The following is a 20,103-nucleotide window of genomic DNA, read 5'->3' on the forward strand; positions in this document are numbered from 1 at the left end:
GCAGTTCTTGTTTCAATCATTGCATGTTTGTCGTTGCTTATTTGGAATGTTCGGGCCTCTTGCGCTTCAAGCCAAGCTGCAACTTAACACTGCAGCATAGTGGAGGAAAAAAATGTGTGGGGCAAAAGGAGAGATACCAGTGTCAGCTGATTGACCTGCAAACCAGGGTATGTTATAGTTAAGCACTGTTAAATTGGCATATCTTTGCATGACTAAGCAGTAGACATCCAAAATACTATTCTGGTGGCTTAGCATTCATTCATGTTCAGGAAAGCAACATATGTGTAAGTCAACCGGCTTTAGCTTTGATATATGAATGACCAACACTGTTGCGGTACATTGATGTTGATCAGGAGTCTAAATATTATGTGTTTAAATATGCTTTTTCATGAGTCTGATTGTTATTCATTGGTGAAGCTTTTTTGGAGTTCCCAGTTCCTCAATGTCGGTTAGTATTTGAATAGAGTAGTAATATTCAACTCCTATTCTCATAGCTCACAAAAGACTGAATTCAACTCCTATTCTTGTAGAGTGGTAATATTCAGCATCATTGGAATATTTAAGTCTAGAAGCAGGATTACCAAGCTTTTATTAACCCAATTCAATCCATTAGATGAGAAATTAAACTACGCTGCTACAAAACCTGTTCTAATGGGAAGAGTATCTCTCTTGTAATTCCTTTTTAACTAGGAGAATTCTTGTTCTAATGAACAGATACCTTCTCGTTGTGAAATCACTAAACTGAATTAAACTTAAGTTCTTAAACTAGTATTTTTTCACTCGCAATCAATAATTTAAAATTAACTTAATTGTCGGAGGGTGATGAGATATATATATATATATATATATATATATATATATATATATATATATATATATATATCTCAACTTAATATTTTGTTCGTCCAAACCTGATGACTTGAAAAAAGGGTTAGGTCGGATTAATTTTGGCATATGGGAATGATGACTAAAATTGATAATCTCACATATTAATCAAATTTATAATATTCGATATGAGTATAATAATATCAAATCTTACGGTATCTTTGAATGTATAGACATGCGAAAACCCTAATCCAGAAGCATAAAGCCGCTTTCTTTGCCGTATCTCTAATGCCTAAAATACACCCACGCATCAACATTCCATCGGAAGACCACCTCGCCCACTCTTTCCGTGGCTGGGAGGTCACACCTAAACGTTACCCTCTCCCATGCTCCGGGAGGCACGCGGCATCGTCTTATGCGGGTCCCTCCTGTAATCTGGGATAATCGCGCGGGTACGTCACAGGGTGTCAACGAACAGGTAGGAGAACACAATGGTTCGTTTCATAAGTTGCACCGTTTCTTCTCCTCTGTGGAAATCCCACACGATTCAAATTAGAGGCGAGCGAGAGAAGCCGATCGATTCCCCTTCCCATCACGGTCTTGTGCTGCGTTCTCGCGTCGCCGATCTCGTCGCTACGCCGCCACCGACGATGTCTAACCTCCCGCAGCCGCACTGCCTCGCCCCTGCCTTCGGCGGAGGCCCCGCCCCTCCGCCCCTGTCGTCCGCCGCCGGGGGCGGGCAGCCCGTGAGGGACCGCAAGATCGCGTCCGCGGAGCAGCTCGTGCTGGATCTCTGCGAACCGGATCTCCGGGAGAACGCGCTGGGGGAGCTTTCCAAGGTATCACGCTCTCGGGTTCTGTTCTTTCGAATTGCTTTTTTTGATCTTGATGTTCCAGGGAGAGTCTTGGAAATTTTAATTACTGTGGATTGTTAGTCGATAATGTAATGGTTGGGGTATAGATGCGTAATATGTTAATTCTTTCGGACAGGAAACCCTCTCTGATGTTGTGGCGATGGATATTCTTGTGCTACGGTAGAAAGGTTGAATTTTTAATCGATTAGTTCCTGTAATTAGCTGAAGCTTCTATCTTGAAATTGACTAGTATGCTTTGGTGGATGGTAAAGTTCCCTATGAGCACTGCAATGGGATCTTTTGATCTGGAAAGGAACTATTCTATTCTTTTTCCTTATTTTCTTTTTTTTTTCTTCTTTTGATGATTGATCTTGAAGTGGTGGTGACCTGAACAAAGATGGGAATTGGGTAGTTTTGTTTGATGTTCCAGGAATCCCAAGGGCCATTCAGCTAGTTGCATGAAGGTTGGATGGTTAAAATAATTAATAGTCATAGAATAATTCGTCATCTATAAATTTGTTGCTGCCGGCCTAGTTCTTTTTGATTATTTGTCTATTGTGAAAATTCTAAAAAACTTAATACCTAAATTTTCATTGCAGAAGAGAGAGATATTTCAAGATTTGGCTCCTTTGTTATGGAACGCATATGGGACAATTGCAGCACTCCTCCAAGTTAGTCTTTATGCTTATATAGTTTTCTTAATATTCTTGACATGCATTAGTTAGAAATATGTGAAACTTGGTGCAGACAACAAGATCAATGTGAATGAAGCAAAAAGAGTTTACCGAATGAAAATGGTTTCTGAAAAGGAAAAACATAAACGAGCTTCTGGAAGCCATTTGATCTTTTCATAGACATTTGCTTTGAAACCTGTGTTTGATTCTTCTGATATGTCAGAGTGGAATAATTATCAACCACGTCAACATCCTCTTCCCCTCACCCACTTTAAGCTGTCCAATTCCCAGTCGAGAAATATGCAGATTTAGGATCAACTTATGGTGAAGAAGAGTTGCACTAGACTGGAGATCACTATCTCAATGTCAAGATTCTACAATCAATGATTGAACTATTGATGACAATTTATTTGTGTTGGATGTATATAGACTGTGTAATGGTTGTTTTGTTGGTTACAGAGAAGGTCTCTTCCTGATTACTATAGTGCAATATACTTTTGTTGATAAGCACTGTCTAAGCTATGTAGTTATTTAGATGTATACTGTATTTCATAATATTGGTATTTGTATGTATATTCTATTGGAAAAGTTGCTTTGGATGATACTACTGTCCCTTATCTAGATTTTGCTTCCTGCAATATGCATTTCTTTTACAAGTTGGGATTTTTGTGGATTAAATTTACTTGCTAGGTTGGCATCCTGCAAAGTATGTGTTGTTGATATGTGATGTTCTCTGACACAAACATTCCACGAGTACAAAATGACAAGGAAAAGTACAACAGGAATTAAAGAAGATGAAGAAACAAACTAGAAAGCACATTAGGTACAACTCAGGGGTTGCTAGAAGACAACACATGATAGGCACAACCCTCAATGGTTGCATACACACAAAAAAGAAAAGGATAAAAAGAGGAAAGAAATTAGTACACCATACAGTCAATATATTGTTGATGCCTGTGTATTACTGCTGGTGTGGTGGTGGCACAATTGCCAAGCAGGATGGGCCAATATGTCTAGCATGGCGATCCATGATTATAGTACCTGGCTATTTCAACAAGTTGTGATTGGTGAACTAGCTACTAAAGATATGCAGCTAGCTAGTTGGAAAAGAGCCACGTTGTTAATATATACAGGTTTCTGACTTCTGCTCATGATTTGATATTTGCAGGAGATAGTTTCTATATACCCTTTTCTTTCACCTCCAACTTTATCACCAGGTGCATCAAATAGAGTCTGCAATGCTCTTGCCCTTCTTCAGGTAATTCTTCAGTTCACTGGAACTTTTTTTTTATTTCTTATATTACCTTTTCACTGTTTTATAAGGTTTTAGTCTTTAGTTATTTACCTTGTCTCTTAATAATTAAGAAGTTGATGACCAGTCTTCTATATTCTTGCATTTTATTCATTTTTGTTTGTCAAGCGCAAATTCAACTGGTCATTGTCCTACTTTTGGTCTGTGAAAATTGACATTTTACTCATTATGAATCATCATCATCTGTTTTGTCTTCTCATTTTGACACTGTACTTCTGAGCTACAGCTACTTAGTGATGAGAATCCTCTTCTTTTTCTTTTGGTTTAAACTTTCATTTCCAAGTTAACTTGAAGGAAAGATCATTATGGAGTTGAAAAGGAAAAAAAAGATAGTTATTGACATTGTTGATCTCTTAGAACTAAATGATCCTTCGATTTGCAATGACAAGCTGAAAGTAATAAATTAGACATGACTGTTAGTGATTGTGTAATTTGATTGAAGTATGTGGGAATTGGAAACTTTGAACAAATGAATTGAGACTTAAAAAGTGAGATTCTAGGTATAGATCCTCTCATATCTTACTTGAAACTTTAATAGTCCAGTTAGATTTCAACCAATTATCTGAATCTGTAAGATTTTGGTGATATATCAACTAGTGATGTGGACCAGGATAGTTACTTATGAGTTGAAGCTAAAAGCTACTCTATTGTTTGGATAGGTTCAGGTCTGTCTATGTTGCAATGTACATGGTCTGACTGGATCATAATGGATAGACAAATGGGTATAAGAACATGGCAACTTCATGTCTTATAAACCGAGTTTTTCTACAGATACCATATTGTGCTAAAGGTCTATTCTAGTGGCTGTCTTGTAAATCAGGAAGGAAGTCTCTCTTTTTTGTTCTAATATACATTGAACTAACAGAATGCAAAATTGATCAACTTCTAGTTCATCTCTGCAGGATGGAATATGTTGCTTTTGAGTGGAGTTTGTATGTTGGTCATGGAGATCCTAATTTTCATATGTTGAAAACTTGAATTATGATTCCATTGAGTTGGTTTGATGGCTTATTAATACTTGTGTATAAATTTACAGTGTTTGGTAGATACCATGATTCTTAAAGTGACACTTGATATCAACAAGTCTGCAGTTTCCAATAAATGCTAATTTTTTTATCGTTTCAATAAACTCATTTTGGCTATTGTAAATAAAGGGTGACTCACAATTTTATCTATTTCAAGTTGTTCCTCAAGGTTCTGCAGACACTTATATGGATGTCATTTTAATTTGGCTTGCTTTGTTTCAATATTTTAATGCCATGGGGTTTCTCTTTATGCAGTGTGTAGCATCACATCCTGACACACGAATTCTTTTCCTAAATGGTAATTATCTTTCATGTTTATTTCTTTAAGGGTTGATTATTAGTTCATTCGAGCATTCATTGCCGTCTTCATCTAGAAAATACCTCTCTTTGTGGTACTCAAGTACATGCAGCAGAGCTGTGGGCTGTTCAAGAAGGGTTACGAGTAGCTCAAAGTAATGGATTCTCTAATATCTGGGTCAAAACAGACTCTCCAGATCGTAAACCTTTTGAACAAAGAGATGGAATGCCCTTGGTCCATCCAAAACATTTTGTCAGATGTATTGTTTTTTTCAGCTAATATGAATGTCGTTAGCTGGTCTTAGATTCCTAGAAGCTCCAACATCTGGCTCACTAATAAGCCTTTTATGCCAAATCTAGCAGGTTATCTTTGAATTGGATTGGCCAGACCCTTAATGACCTGCATTCCATTCCCCCTTTTGTAAACACTAAACACTATTTTGCAGTTAATTTAAGTCATTTTTTTAAAAAAAAGTTACATATTGCTGCAGTAATGGTTGTATGCATTTAAGGTTTTTGCTAGTTCTTTATTATCCAATTATTGTGCATAATATGTGCACTCCAAGCAGGTTATCCTTTTATGTGGTATAGCATGTACAAAATCGATAGGTTCTGGTTGCTACTAGTGTCCTAGTGGCACTATTAACTTACAATTCACTATTACATATTTTTAAGTTTTCAGTCAAGGTTTCTACTTCATAATTATACTGGCAATACCAATGGAGGATTGATTTGGTGCCAGTCTGAGCTCCGACCAATACTAGTACCCGAAATTGCTAATGTTGAGAGGAAGTATACAACGGAATGATACGTAACTACTTCGGAAAAATGTAGGGTATTTATAAGAGAAACTGGATCATCATTTAAAAAATACAGGGTGCAAATTGACATCTTCTCTTTGAAATATGTAAAATCCTCCCTTTTTGGGCCAACAAAGAAAAGTAAAAAAAAATTATATCACTCATAAAGATTGTGGTGGGAAATATTTGAAAATGTGCAATAATTTTCATCTCAACTTCGATTCTTTTCTTTATTTCCATGAATGTTCAGGTGGAATTTATGAAAGCAATTAAAGGTCGAGTAGTGTTATGTTTTTCATTAATTGTTTGTAAGTGTTGCAGTGAGATTGAACAATAAAGGAGCTCATTATTTAGTGTGAATTGACTGGGAAAGAAACAGGTGATTTTGTTTTCTGTTGTAATAGTCATAGAGGACACTCCAATAGGAGGTAGAGGACTGTGTACTTTGCCAGATTACCATACAAGTTAATATATCATTCATTGGATTTTAGGATGTTTAAGTCATTAGAATCACCATGTCCACTAATTGTTAGTTGGCTGTTGTATAGTTGAGGATGATGGAGTTATATATACGGTGGCAAGTCATAACAAGTCTTGATCAAGCTACTTTGACAAAAGATAAAAATGGACTATTTATAGGGTCGGCTACGTAGATCTTTTACCATCATTGAGATGTGTCAAAAGTCAAAAATTGACTATTTATAGGAACTCAAATTTTAGAGTAATGTTTTTAATTTTTTTCATCAAAATCTTGGCGAAAGAATGGTATAGAACTTTATAATACCAGCTCTAGCACTTCCTTTCCAAATTTCTTGCATGTTTGCATATCATGGTTTACACCCTATTTATGTGTTGGCTTTATAGCTCTTATGGTTTTACCCTCTTTTTGCAGCACACATCCCTTTGTATTTGTATCCCTTTTTGAATACCACTAGTAAGACAAAGCCATTTGAGTATTTAAGATTGACCAGCCTGGGGGTTATTGGCGCCCTTGTAAAGGTACCTTTTTTTGTTTCTTTCCGACATCTACAAATACAGTTTTTTGTTTTATTCATTTATCTAATAGTAGTTTGAAATCATATGTTAAAGTAGAAATAAAATTGTCACCTATGTAGGTATTGGACTAGTACTACTAACTTGTTTACCTTTTCTAATCAAACTCATTTATGCTTTTAAGGAAAAAAGGCTGCAAAACCTGGATCTGAACCTTACAGTTTGAGTTTATATTGTAATCGTCAGTTTTTCTTAGTATATTGGTCATTCCTTTAAATAATTGCTAAATTATTCACCATATATTTTCTGTTCTTCCATGATATGACTCACAATATTTGCATGAGACAAATAGTGGAAGCATATTAATATTAAAAGATGAATTTAAGCTAATCTTGGCATTGATAGTTGATTTTGATAGCTTATCCTTATACTGAAAACCAACAATCTCTTCTAGATCACAAAACGAATTCTTTTGGTGTCCTATCATTGGTTTTTGACCGAACCTTTGATATATTGGTAGTAATAGAGAATGCTGAAATAATCAAAGTCGGAAGTGAAAATGGTGGTTACAATTCTTTTATGTCTGCATTTTTTTTCCTTAAATTGAGGTGATGTGTGTTTGGTTCATGGAACCTGTTTGGAAGTTCAGTAACAAGCCAAGCTTATTCATGGCCTCTATCCTGCTCCATTTGGAGCCTCAATTTTTTTGTTCTCTTCGTAAATTACTCAATTGCCATTTCTAGTTTTGTTAATTATTGACTTGCATATTTAACCTTTTGTGAAATTTTATGTTTTTTCTTTGTGGTAAATAAACCTATATGCATATTTTGTTTTCTCTATACTTTCAAGGATTGAATTAAAGAGCACACAGTTGAAGTTCTGTGCTGAGCTGTGCTTTGTCAGTGATAATTATTTTATACCATGACTAGGCCAATTTTTGGTCTTTCGAGGTCAGCACAGGAGACACTCTGGTGTGTGTCATGCTGACCACACACCGAAACCCCTCTGCCACTATCTAAAGGCTGCATATTTCCTTGCATTATGTTGATGGTTAAGATTGCATTAAGGAGCTCATGTATTTAAGAGTTGTAACATATGTTGAAGCAAGCCTACAGCTTATCTAGTGCAGATCACTTGAATGTGAATTGATATTTCGGTTATTTATGGAAATATCTGTTGTCTAGCTGATAATTTCCCCATCCTTCTGATGACTGCAATATGTTAGCCATCTTATTCCTTTTCAGGTTGATGACACGGAGGTAATTAGTTTTCTTCTTCAAACAGAAATAATTCCTTTGTGCCTGCGCACGATGGAGATGGGTAGTGAACTTTCAAAGACGGTATGTTTTAGAGTTACTAGTTATTCTTTGTAGAAACAGTTAAATTGTCATCATTAATTTGAGATTATGTTTAGCTCATTAATCTACAAATCAAATCTGCTCTATGAGTTTTTGTTACCATATTGTGTATACAGATCATAGACTGCCATCTCACCTAGACCGGTACTAAACAAGCAGTATGTACTGGTTTGAGTGTGAATCGGTATGCGGACCACCCCATTTTGACATGAGCCCTGTTGACGTGAGCCCTCTTCGCTGTATGCACAGAGCCTATTGTTGCTCTTCGCAGTTGATCGCCTGTTGTGTGACATTCTCTTCTTCTCCTCCTCTTCTTCCTTCTCCTTTTCCTCCATTGCTTTCTCTTCTTCCTTCCTCTTCCTCCTTTCTCCTTTCTTGCACGACATCATTTTCTTCCTTCTTCTTCCTACCTCCGCCACCATTTGATTCTTTCTCTTCTTCCTTTTTGAATTTTCTTTACATGTACCATGTATCGGTACAGATCGTTACACACCGGTCCGACCAAGGACCGATGTGCCTAGTTGGTATGAGATGATAAACCTTGTTACCAATATCTAATATAAACTTTATAAAGTTGATGTTTGGATAGAAAAATAAAATTATGTAGTTTCAAGATGATGTGACAAATATTGTCACACTAATTCAAACAATCATCTAGATAATGGTGGATTATTTACAATTAATGGAATGAGATCAACAAATTAAATGTCTTATGCCAGCCTATATTGGATTGTGACCATGAAATGAAGAACTACTCGAAATCATTTCATACTGATCAGTATCTACAAATGTCGGTTTGGGCATGAACCGAGATGCAAACTGCCTCTTTTGAGTAGTCTGGCCCCCTTTTGTATCTTGCATATATGTTTCCTGCCTATTCTTACACGTTGATGTGTGAGTTTTCGGGAGTCACTTGTCATACTAAGGGATCAGCGTGACTCTTCGGGAGTCAGTTGTCGTACCAAGGGCTTAGCCCTCACCACTCGTAGTCGCTTGTCGTGTTGTCCACTGGACCAGTACATCTTTGTCTCCTTCTTCGCTTCGCTTCTCTTACTCGTCCCTTCTTCCTTCCTCCATCTTCCCTCCCTTCCCCCCAAACTAGAATATATCATGTGTCAATATACCAGCATGGATTGGACTCGTAATAGCATGGTCCTCTATGGATTTGTTACCTGAAATTGAATTCCTTGATTATGCCCAAGTAAATTATATATAAACAAGTATGTATCCCATAATATGAACCATAGTAAGAAAGTGACATATTACAAATTCTCTCTTATGGATTCTTTGATGTTGTACGTTTTCCATTTGTGAGAATGATTTGTGATAGAATACATTTTGTTATCTTAACAACATGTGCAATTTGACTAGGATGCTTTATTTTTATCATAGTTGATCCTATCCTATTTACCGTCTGCATTTGCTTTTTCACTCCCCTTTCCAAATGTTTTCATTCTTTTATAAACCTAAGCTGGATTCATGTATGTAATCCTGTATTGTCATGATCCGAATTGATGAAATAATTTGTATGTTAATTTGGTTGAGGTCAAACCATTGATCAAAATACTTAAGCTAAAGTTAACAATAGTAAACCCATCAAACCCTTTAATATTATTTTAAATCTTAACCTACTTTTGATGTGGGAATAAACTAGGGTGTTACAATCTCCCAACTTACGTGCTTGACGTTCTCGCCAAGGCCCAACATAGCACAAAATCTGACCTTAGTATAGTGCACGTAAGACGTAACCCAATGGTGACTCCACATCATGATGTACGCTTTAACTTTGCCCATGGGTAGTCGTTTCCTACTCGAGTCCCTCACCATGCCTCCATATTAAGTCAGATTTGATACCAATTAGCATAATCCAACTCGATGGAATAATTGACCTCTTAGCTTCATTAAGATCAAACCACTGATCAAAATGTTTATTAAAGTTAACAATAGTATACTCACCCTTATACACATTCTAAGTCTTAGCCCACTTTTGATGCGGGACTAAATTTGGGTGTTACATGTATCCACAAATAAAAGTAAAGAATTAAATTTTGTAGGAAAGGTACAATGCTTATAGGAGCTTGAGTGTCAATTATTTTCTTATAATTATGAAGCTCATCATAATTTGATTGATTGATTTATATTTTTTCTACGTGTTGGAAGAGGATGTTAATTTCAAAGAAAATAAGAACAAACAATTTTTCTTTCATGTTTTAAAATGGCTTGGTTTTACTGAAACCTAGATCTTGTGGATTTTTTAAAGAGTGTAGCAAGTCCCTAGCAAAAATAGTTGTTACTTTCTTTTTTTGATAGTTTATCGCAAGGTCTTGGGTTTGAATCCTGCCTTTGCAAAAACAATAAAAACTCCTTTTTCCTTTTTAAGGGTAGGAGTAGATTTCAGGAGTTAGATCACTAATTTCACCAGGCATATCACCTACTGAGCGATAAGGGAGGCCACCTAAACGATCTTGGCAAAGATGGAAAAAATGAACTGATAAGCCAAATAGTTTAGAGTATACACGTTTTTGGCAGTTGAAATATATGGAGTACAGCATATTTATTACATCTATCCGACATGTCTTAAGTTATCAGGGTCATAATATAAAATCATCATTAACAAAATGTTGACACCATACTAGCATGGAAAGGTGTAGTCAGGCATGTGCTTGGCAATCTGATCAGCTGGTTTCTGTAGTACATATACGGCTTTGTCCAGGGACATGTTTACCTAATGGTTTTTGCTTGATATTATTTATATTTTTCAGTTTTAGTTGCAAGATTCTCAATAAGCAGTTGGCAACTTGTAATATGTTCTTATAAGTGAAATAATTATTCAATTTTTCATGCAAGTTTATCAGCTTGATCTTTGTAGGTTGCGACCTTTATTGTTCAAAAGATATTGTTGGATGATGTTGGGCTTCGGTACATTTGTGCTACCGCAGAACGTTTTTATGCTGTAGGTCAAGTGCTTGGATCCATGGTCACATCACTTGCTGAACAGCCATCTGCGAGACTGCTGAAGCATATAATTCGTTGTTACTTAAGGCTTTCGGAGCACCCAAGGTATGCATTTCATAGACTTATATTTATTTTGTAGGAAAAGGGGGTTTCGATGTCCAAATTTGATATCTCGACATATAAATGCTAACATCTTTTTAAATAAGGGTCTGAAGCATCTTGTTGTAGAGATGTGCTAATGCAGATCCAGAGTTCCATATCCATCCTATATTTTGTCTAAAATAAAACACAGGATATATAACTTTCATGAGTCTAATACAAAATAAGACCTGTGAATTAACAAATTCATTCTGATGGAATGCTTGAGAAAAACCTCAGTTTTGCTGAAGCCATGCTGGCCTTGCATTAATATTCGGCGGCATCTGAAGACCACTGAAGGTCTTCATGATTTTATAGACACCTCCCAGAAACCATTCTAATTATATTCTTGCACAATTGCAGGGCATGTGGAAGTTTGAACAACTGTCTTCCCAATATGCTAAAAGACGGATCTTTTAACAATTATATTGTAAGTTTGGTGCTGCCATGTTACATAGTTACACTGACTTGTTTGGCCATCCTAGCTCTCTGTGTATATGAAAATTGGAGTTGTTTGCCCATTGTAGCTTTTTGTGTATATGAAAATTGGAGTTGTTTGGCCATTGTAGCTTTTTGTGTATATGAAGATTTCTTCAATCATATTTTTACTGTATGCCATTGAATTGCAACTTCTCCTAGTTCATCTGAACATTTTCAACCTCACTAGAATGTTTGCAATATTGTCTAACATGGTATGGTATGTGCAATATTTACCAATCCGATAAGCTTATCGAGGACCCATGGTAAACTAGATGGTGTGCCTGATACAGGGCCTGTATTGCTCGGTAGGCTCGTCACAGGATCTGTACCACCTGGTTTAGTGCTTATATCAAGTCAATTTCCTTTTTTTTGTGCTTTTCATTCATTTTTTTAGATTTTCTTTGAAACTCGGTATACCCCCATAACGAGTGTCCATTACACGAAATGCAAACCTTGATGTGATCAAGTTTTACCTTTTACTCAAAATATAGAACCTGTAATGCAGACTATGTTTGTTGCATATGAGCTTTGTGTATTTGATTCCTTTTCTTATCTGGTTAGCTCTCTAATTATATGGTTCCTACTCTACAGTCTACAGCACCATACTTTTTCATTCCTTAAAACATCATGTTGGTTTTTAAAATTTTCCATCAATTTGCATTTCAACCCAAATGAAAGTAGTATCAAAGCAACATTGCCTGGTTTGAATTTTTCTGCAGGATGATCCTACAACTCGGCACTGGCTGCAGCAGCTACTACACAATGTTGGTGGCATAAATCGGGTAGCCAATCTTCAGGGTGGACTCGATCATATTATCGGAAGTTAGGGATTCTTGTGCTCATCAAGTAATGTATCAGTCTTTATCTCAGTTCATTTTGGTCACTTTATCACCTGTTGTTTGAGGTGGAAAAAGACCTGTTCTATTTTGTGAAAAACACCATGATTAGAAATAACAAAGAGGAACTGTCACGTTGTTTTCCCTCCCATCACCTAATGGCAGTGTAATGCAGTGCGCAAGCCATCTGCTAGCAGTGTCATATTGGCTGTTTTCCTCATCCAATGTTCCTAACTTTATACATAAACCTACTTGGTGTCATATTGGTTTACGAAATGAGAAGTTGTATCCACAAATATTGAGATCAAATAGTGAAATCTGATTCTTTTGTTCAGTTTGCTGTTGAGGTCCTCATGAAAGGCCTCTTTTGACTTTTGTGATGGAAAATTGTAAATTGGATTAGTAGTCATCATGAGGAACTAATTACAAATTATGTTCTGTAATTAGTTACAGATGCCAAACAGTCACATGCATGAGATAATGCTAATTGCATGTAAACCAACCATAACAGGGGATTAAAGTGTGACCCAACCACTCAATGTGCACTAGTCCCCCAGAGTTCACCATCTCAAGTGTCATCTCTAAAATCAATTTCAAACCCATCTCGACGGAGTCACTCTTCCTGATCGAATTCAGGAGCAAAGATAACTTTAAAAAGTATGAGAAATTAGACATAGGAAGCATGAAAAGAAGAGGCCAGAACTAATCGAAAAAGGAAAATAATAAAACAGAAGTTATGTGCAAGTATAAGTATACGAACTCGATATGAGTATGACAAACTTCCACAAGAAAATGATAGAGCATATCCCGAATGAATGATGAAGAATGCAAATTGAAATGACATACATTATGTACTCAGCTAAAATTAAGATTAACCATATTGTTTAAAACAACTTCCAAAATTATGTACTCAACAAGTTACAAGGAGGAACTTCCTGTCGCTAGGCCTTGAGCTTTCCGCATGAGTTCATGTTACGCTTACTGTGCCAAATGCCAGTGTGCTCTCCATTCAGCTGATTCCTTTTTGCTGCAACAGAGCACTGATCGGACCGTGCACCATTGCCACCCATCTTAATGTGAGCCTTGCGCCGCCTCATCCGGTTCTCCAGCCTCACGCTTCTAAGGGCTTCGACCCTCTTTGCAATCTCCAGTGCCTGCGAGAAATTCCAGATCCTCACAATGCCTTCCTCACCACCACATACGATCCTATCTGCGCCAATGTCCACAGAGAAAAGATTGCAACCGAAGCCATGTAGCATCCTTCGAGGTGCTTCCACTGCATCTGAAGCAGAGAACCTGGTCTTAGAATGCTGCCTTGGAGACTGAGATCGACCAGACTTTAACAGCTTCCTCACATCAATCAGAGCAACCCTACCATCGCTTGAAGATGACACAACCCATGGAAACTCAAAAGAAAGTGAATGAACAGCGCCCGTATGAGGAACCCAAGTTGCAGATGGTTTGACATCTTCAACATTACAGTTGTGACCAATCTCGAACATGTGAATTGCACCATCTTCTCCTCCAGTAAATAGAAGATCTCCCAAACGGCTGCGAGTCAAAGAGTATGCATTGCCCACATGGGAATTATGGATAACAGTCCTCAGGCATCCACTATCAGTGTCCCAAACATAAGCATCTCTACCAGCCGTGCTAGCGACGGTGCCATGTCGAGGAGCAAGAGACCACACCCAATCTTCATGCCTCAATATCTTCAAGCACTTACAATGAGCTCGGTCCCATACACGAACACTCATGTCCCATGAACCACTATAAATTCTGGTCGAATCCAATGCGAGGCAAGTCACTGGACCTTCATGGCCCCAAAGGCGGAAGCTGGGGTTGTGGTTCAGGGAAAAACCGGCAATGTCAAACAGGTGCGGATGCCCTTTGATTGCTCTCCAGCACTGCAGAAATGCATCCGTTCCCCCGGCTACCAACAGCTCCGAATCAGCTGCGATAGCTCGAATCGTGCAGCCAAGAGGGCGAGACACTGCGACCGACAAGCCTTCTTCCATGTCCCACATACGGATGACAGAGTCATACCCTCCGGTGAAGATAAGTTTAGCTGTCTGCAGAAGAAATACGGCTCGAACAGCTTCAGTGTGGCCATGGAGGACATCTATGCTGAACCTCCCCATGAACGATTTGCTTCTGAACTCCCTTTCCACGAACAACTCCTTCCAGAACCTCTGGTCCCGAAAGCCAGGTCCAGCAGGAACGTCCACCCCCGGCGGGGAGCCCCACCTCTCGCAATAGAAACCCTTCCACCCACAATGGTCAGACGCAATGCTATTGAGCAGAGGAGAGACGCAGGACACAACGCCGAGCTCATCGGCATCGAGACGCTGAAGAATCTCAGAGAGCAAGGTCGCAGGAAGGTCGGTAAAGGATCGGAGTTGGCCATTAGGAGTCGAATTATCAGCTGTTGCGCTTCCAAACTTGGAGTCACCTTTCTTCGGTGTAACCAAGGAGCTGGATTTCTTGCTGCACTTTGGTCTTGAAGCAGCACAAGACGCCTGGGACGTGACGCCAGCCAAAGGGGCTTCGTCGTCCCAAGGACTAGCGACGAGCTTCTTTGGCGAAGATTCCTCTCTCGGTCGCCATTCCAAGGCCATAAAAGAGTCGAGCTTGGAACTAAATTCCCCTTAAACAGACTCCCTTACGGCCCACAACCAATGTAGAATCCCCAAAGATGCCATTTTTATCGAGTATTGATCAGCCAAAACCTAAATTACCAAAGGAAGGAAGACGGATACGGCAGGTCCCTTCTCGAGGACGAATGTGAACCTAATCGAAACAGAAACAACCTAAAACCAGAATGAAGCTCCTACCCCCTGATCCAAGCTCCGAACTAACCCTACCTGAGTTCCACGGGGATGGAAAGCGCCAGACTAGCAGGTAACTGGAACGTGGAGTGATGAGAGGAAGGTACCTCGAAATCCGAAGCCACGATCCCAACTCGGGAAAGAACCCTAGCGGAACTTGTCGGTCGGATTCGACCCCGCACGGTCAAAGGCGGAACCATATTTACTGTGGTGAACGCTTCCGATACGTAAAGCCTCAGCCGCCGCCGCCGACTACGAACCGACAACTACTCTTGAGGGTAAAATGAAATCTCAGCCGTCGGTTTCTCGTTTCGTCTACGATGGCGTCTGCGGCTGGATCGCGTCATGAACCGGACCGGTCTGCATTTCGGCCCGGTTCATAATTGGGCTTTATTTAGTTTAAATTCTCACTAATTTTAATGATCAATCTTATCATATATTTATTATTGAAGATTGTCAACAAAAAAGAATAAGACATCACCCAATTAAATTGTAATGTTTGCTTTGTATCACCCAAAATTGTGAGAAATTTATCCATAAATACCTATAATTTGATAGGTCATTTCTCATGAAGTTTTTTAGATTAAAATACCTTTATCATAAAAAGAATATGTTTCTCATAGAATTCTTAACTAAATCATTATAATATTAAGTGATACGATCATTATTTTTTATTAATCGATACTCGACATATGAAATCTAATCGGTATTTATTTGGACATGCCATGTCAACATAACTACAATATGAAATATATATTTTTTATAACATATTTTCCTTTTTATCATCCTAAACTCATAAAATAAAATTGAAGTTCTTATAACGTTTGTGAACATTTTTTGGCACTCAACCAATAACTCAATACCGACTCGAATAGGTGAAGTCTTTTATAGAAAACATACCGCAACAAATTAATGAGATATGAGATGTGATCGTAGATCGAAGTGGAATAATACCATTGCTTCCGACACTTAAGTTAGTCTCATCTTCTCATCATCATCAAATGTGTCGGGTTGCAGCTTTGAGTAGACTATTGTGTATGCAACTAAAATGGCAAGTAGGTTGCCGGAAAAGTGCAAATTTGATTTTGATGGCATCAACTTGGTGTTTAAAAATATAAAAGTCCAATAGCCTATTGTCTAATTTTTTTAATCTATTTATTTTAGTTTTTATAAAAAAATATAAAATTCCATTGCTGCCTATGGGTGGAGTAGGGTTAGAAATCATGAGAAGAGAAAAAAATTACTATTTCAAGTCATTCGATGTCTAAAATTATCAATACTATTCGCATAGTACTTCTAACAATCATGATTTGTTTAGATATTTATGAATCTTGAATTTTGATGATGAAATCAATTGATGAAGTTATGATCTAATATATTTTTTGAGTGATGCATGATTAATTTCGATCATGAAAGGTAATTCGATTAAAGCAGGAAGAATCGGACATGGGCTGAAGTGAACATGTCATCTAACGGTTCATCGATTCTAAACCAAAATAAAATTTTTTATTTTTCAGAATCAACTAGGCCTTGATGCTTGAATGGTTCAATTATGATTTTTAATTTTTGAGAATCGAAACCAAGGATATTCAAATTGAAGGTTCGTGTTTTAAATATATAACTATATATATATATATATATATATATATGTATATATTATATAATTTTTATTTTATAGTTATTTTAAATTAAAAATAAAAAAATTGATGATTCTATAATGATCTTATACGGTTTGGTTTTGTTTCACAAAACTAAGAATTGAAATTGTTGATTCGTAGAGTAGATCAAGTCTACCACTAAGCCACTTACTCATACTAACACTACTCTTATAAGAGATATAGTAATAATTACTCCTAATGGATAAATTTAATCAATTTTGAAAAACTTCATATGATGAAGTACAATGAAAATGTACGGAAGCATGGTGAAAGTAAAAAATCAGTTTACAATTAAAATAAAAGGCTTAAAGTAAATATAAACTGTATTTTTATAGTGGTTCGGTCGTTGTGACCTACATCCACTCCCGATTTCTCTTCTGTCAAGACCATCGACATCCACTAACGATCTTTTTTCAATGGGCGAAGATCAACTACCATTTTACACTCTTCTCATTTTTATGAGTTTAGGAGACAACCCTTACAAGCCTCTCTTTCTTAGACTTCACTTTTATCTTTAGACGAACTTCTAAATACTAGGAAGAAGTGATCCTAAATCCTAAGAAAGTTTTTCAAATTTTTTCAAGTATTCTTTCCCCTTTTTTCAACTCAATTTCATGCTCAATTCTTGTAGCTCCATACAAGAACAGTTGGGGTATTTATAAACCCCAAATGGCTTCAAAATTAGAGTAAAAAAATATCTCATCCTAGGTTTCCCAAGTCTTGGTGGTACCACCGCTTGTGTTGGATGGTACCACCGCGTGCAGCACTAACATTGGACGGTTTCACAGTTTGGGAGATTGTGTCTGAGTGGTACCATTTCCCAGACTAGCGATATCATCGCCTGACATTGGGCGGTACCACCGTCCAGTTTGGCAGTACTACCGCTTGACACAGTTTTAGAAATTGTATCTCGGAGACTGAGCCTTTGGCGATGCCATCGCCTGACCTAACTTTTGGGTCATTGAATGAGCATTTCTCTTGGTCTAATATAGCCCCAATTTAGGCCTAGTTGGTCCCTAATTGAGTTGACCTAATTATATTCTAAACCAACTCAATTAGAAATAAAACTACTTCGATCTAGACAGTTATTACAAAGCATTAACCACATATTGTCTGGTATGTCATTAGTTCATCGGTGTTTCGTCCAATTCTTCGGTGCATTATCATCTTTTACAGCCTTTTGCCCAATCGGCATGTTGACTTCCGCAACTTCGATCTCCTTGGTGTAATGTTCGCTCTTTTAGGCCCGATGCCTGAACTCATGACACGAAGCCTTCTACTGACATGTCGACCGATCATCGGGCTCGATGTCCAATCTTATAATATATTCTACTTCGACCCAACATTGATTCTTCTTGCTTTAATTATATTTCTTGATCGAAGCTAGTCCCGCGTCACTTAAAACACAGATTAGATCACAAACACATTAATTGATTTTATCATCAAAATCCGAGATTCAACAATCTCTCCCTTTTTAATGATGATAATCAATTGATGATGAAGTTTAACTAAACTCTCCCTATCAATATTATATTAATAGAACTTTTGAATTCATCATATCTTCTCCCCTTTGACATCAATAAAAAAGAGAAGTGCAACTATCAAGTTTTAGAGATATAAAAGCTTAGCTATTTAGCAAAATTTTCATCACTTTAGAATATGCAAGCCAATAAGTTCTTTCTTCTCTTTTGAGAAGTGCAAGATAGCATGTTTTTGCATCTTCTTATAATGAGCAAGCTAGCAAGTTTGCTTTTCTTTGCTATGTGCAAACTAGCAAGTTTTACTGCCTTTTGCAATGTGCAAGCTAGCAAATTTAATAAGTTTTATATCATTTTTTAATATGCAAGCTAGTAAATTTTATAATATTTTAGAACATGCAAGCTAGCAATTTTATCTCCCCCTTTGTCATTATAAAAAAAAAGGGAAGAATATAATTTTATAATTCTTTTCCTTTTACATCAATTTCCAAATCATGATAAGGATAAAGTATCAATCTTATTTCAATATGACATATTGAAATAAGGTATCATTTTAGAAAATCATAGTTGATGAATTTCACATCAAAAAATCATAAGTATTGCATGCATCATTCCAAATCATAAATATTTCAAATCAAGATGGTATCAAAATGTCAAATTATATTACATCATATCATGCATGATCATAACTTTTCATTTGTATACATCAACATAATATCATGAGTATTTTATGTATAATTTTATATCATCACATGAATAATATTAAAAAAAATTAATTATGTGATGAGATATATACTTCATGAATATAAGGGAGTCATGAACCAAATTTCAAATTGTGAATATTAAAAAATCAAGAGAAAAATTATGATTCTTTTTGGATGACTCAAATAGTAAAAAGAAGAATCATAGTAAATGATCTTGACTCATAACAAAAATTTTCAAGTTATAATTCCGAGAAAGTAAGAGAAACCATGATTCATATCGATAATTTCTTTTTTAGTAAATAATAAAAAGAAATCATAGGAGATTAAAGATCTTGATTAAAAAAAATCTCGAGTATTTAATATCGAGAATTCAAGATCATAATATAGAACACATAAAGGATCTCAATTTATGTATAATATCTCCCAATTCATTATGAATCATACAAGATTATAATTTCAAAAAATCATGATTCATTTATAAAATTTTTCTCTTTAGTAAATGACAAGAAGAAACATAGCAATGATACAAATCATGATTCATTTGAATAGTAGATAGCAAAAAGATACATAGAGGATAAAAAATCTCGATTCATATAGAATAAATCTCAAGTTATAAATATCGAGAAATCAAGATGAAAATCATGATTAGATGAAACTCATCCAAATTCAAATCATTAAATCATCAAAATCATTTTCAGAAGATTCAAAATGACATAAATATATTTATCAATCTCTTGAGATGCTAGCGATTTTCTTTCTCCCATTTTTCATCGTAAATAAGAAAGAAGAAGAGGGGAATTTTATAATAGTGCAATTCATTTCCTTCTTACATCAATGCTCTAAGCAAATCTTGACATGAAATATATTAATATAAAAGATCAAGAAAGA

At 36.6% G+C, this 20,103-nt stretch overlaps 2 protein-coding genes across 8 annotated transcripts; one reads left to right on the forward strand and one right to left on the reverse strand.

Moving 5' to 3' along the window:
- The first annotated feature begins 1,184 nt into the window (after positions 1–1,184).
- Positions 1,185–12,691, forward strand: LOC135580785 (uncharacterized). Of its 7 annotated transcripts, XM_065186915.1 has the most exons (10): positions 1,188–1,664; positions 1,816–1,867; positions 2,279–2,350; positions 3,522–3,611; positions 4,946–4,988; positions 6,680–6,786; positions 8,025–8,120; positions 11,008–11,198; positions 11,595–11,661; positions 12,431–12,691. In XM_065186915.1, exons 2-10 carry the CDS (start codon positions 1,829–1,831, stop codon positions 12,536–12,538), a joined length of 813 nt encoding a protein of 270 aa, XP_065042987.1. In that variant the 5' UTR covers positions 1,188–1,664; positions 1,816–1,828; the 3' UTR covers positions 12,539–12,691. The 7 variants fall into 7 exon arrangements, 5 of the variants coding, with proteins under 5 accessions (XP_065042987.1, XP_065042974.1, XP_065042970.1 ...); XR_010514137.1 differs by lacking the exon at positions 1,816–1,867 and having other exon boundaries at positions 1,186–1,664; positions 11,096–11,198; positions 12,431–12,503; XM_065186902.1 differs by lacking the exon at positions 1,816–1,867 and having other exon boundaries at positions 1,340–1,664; positions 2,282–2,350.
- Positions 12,692–13,379: 688 nt separating this feature from the next.
- LOC135676081 (F-box/WD-40 repeat-containing protein At5g21040-like) lies at positions 13,380–15,576 on the reverse strand. Its single transcript, XM_065186889.1, has one exon. It carries the CDS (start codon positions 15,163–15,165, stop codon positions 13,489–13,491), a length of 1,677 nt encoding a protein of 558 aa, XP_065042961.1. The 5' UTR covers positions 15,166–15,576; the 3' UTR covers positions 13,380–13,488.
- Between the last annotated feature and the right edge of the window lie 4,527 nt (positions 15,577–20,103).

This window comes from Musa acuminata, chromosome BXJ1-1 (assembly GCF_036884655.1).
Source record: "Musa acuminata AAA Group cultivar baxijiao chromosome BXJ1-1, Cavendish_Baxijiao_AAA, whole genome shotgun sequence".
Classification (NCBI taxonomy): domain Eukaryota; kingdom Viridiplantae; phylum Streptophyta; class Magnoliopsida; order Zingiberales; family Musaceae; genus Musa; species Musa acuminata.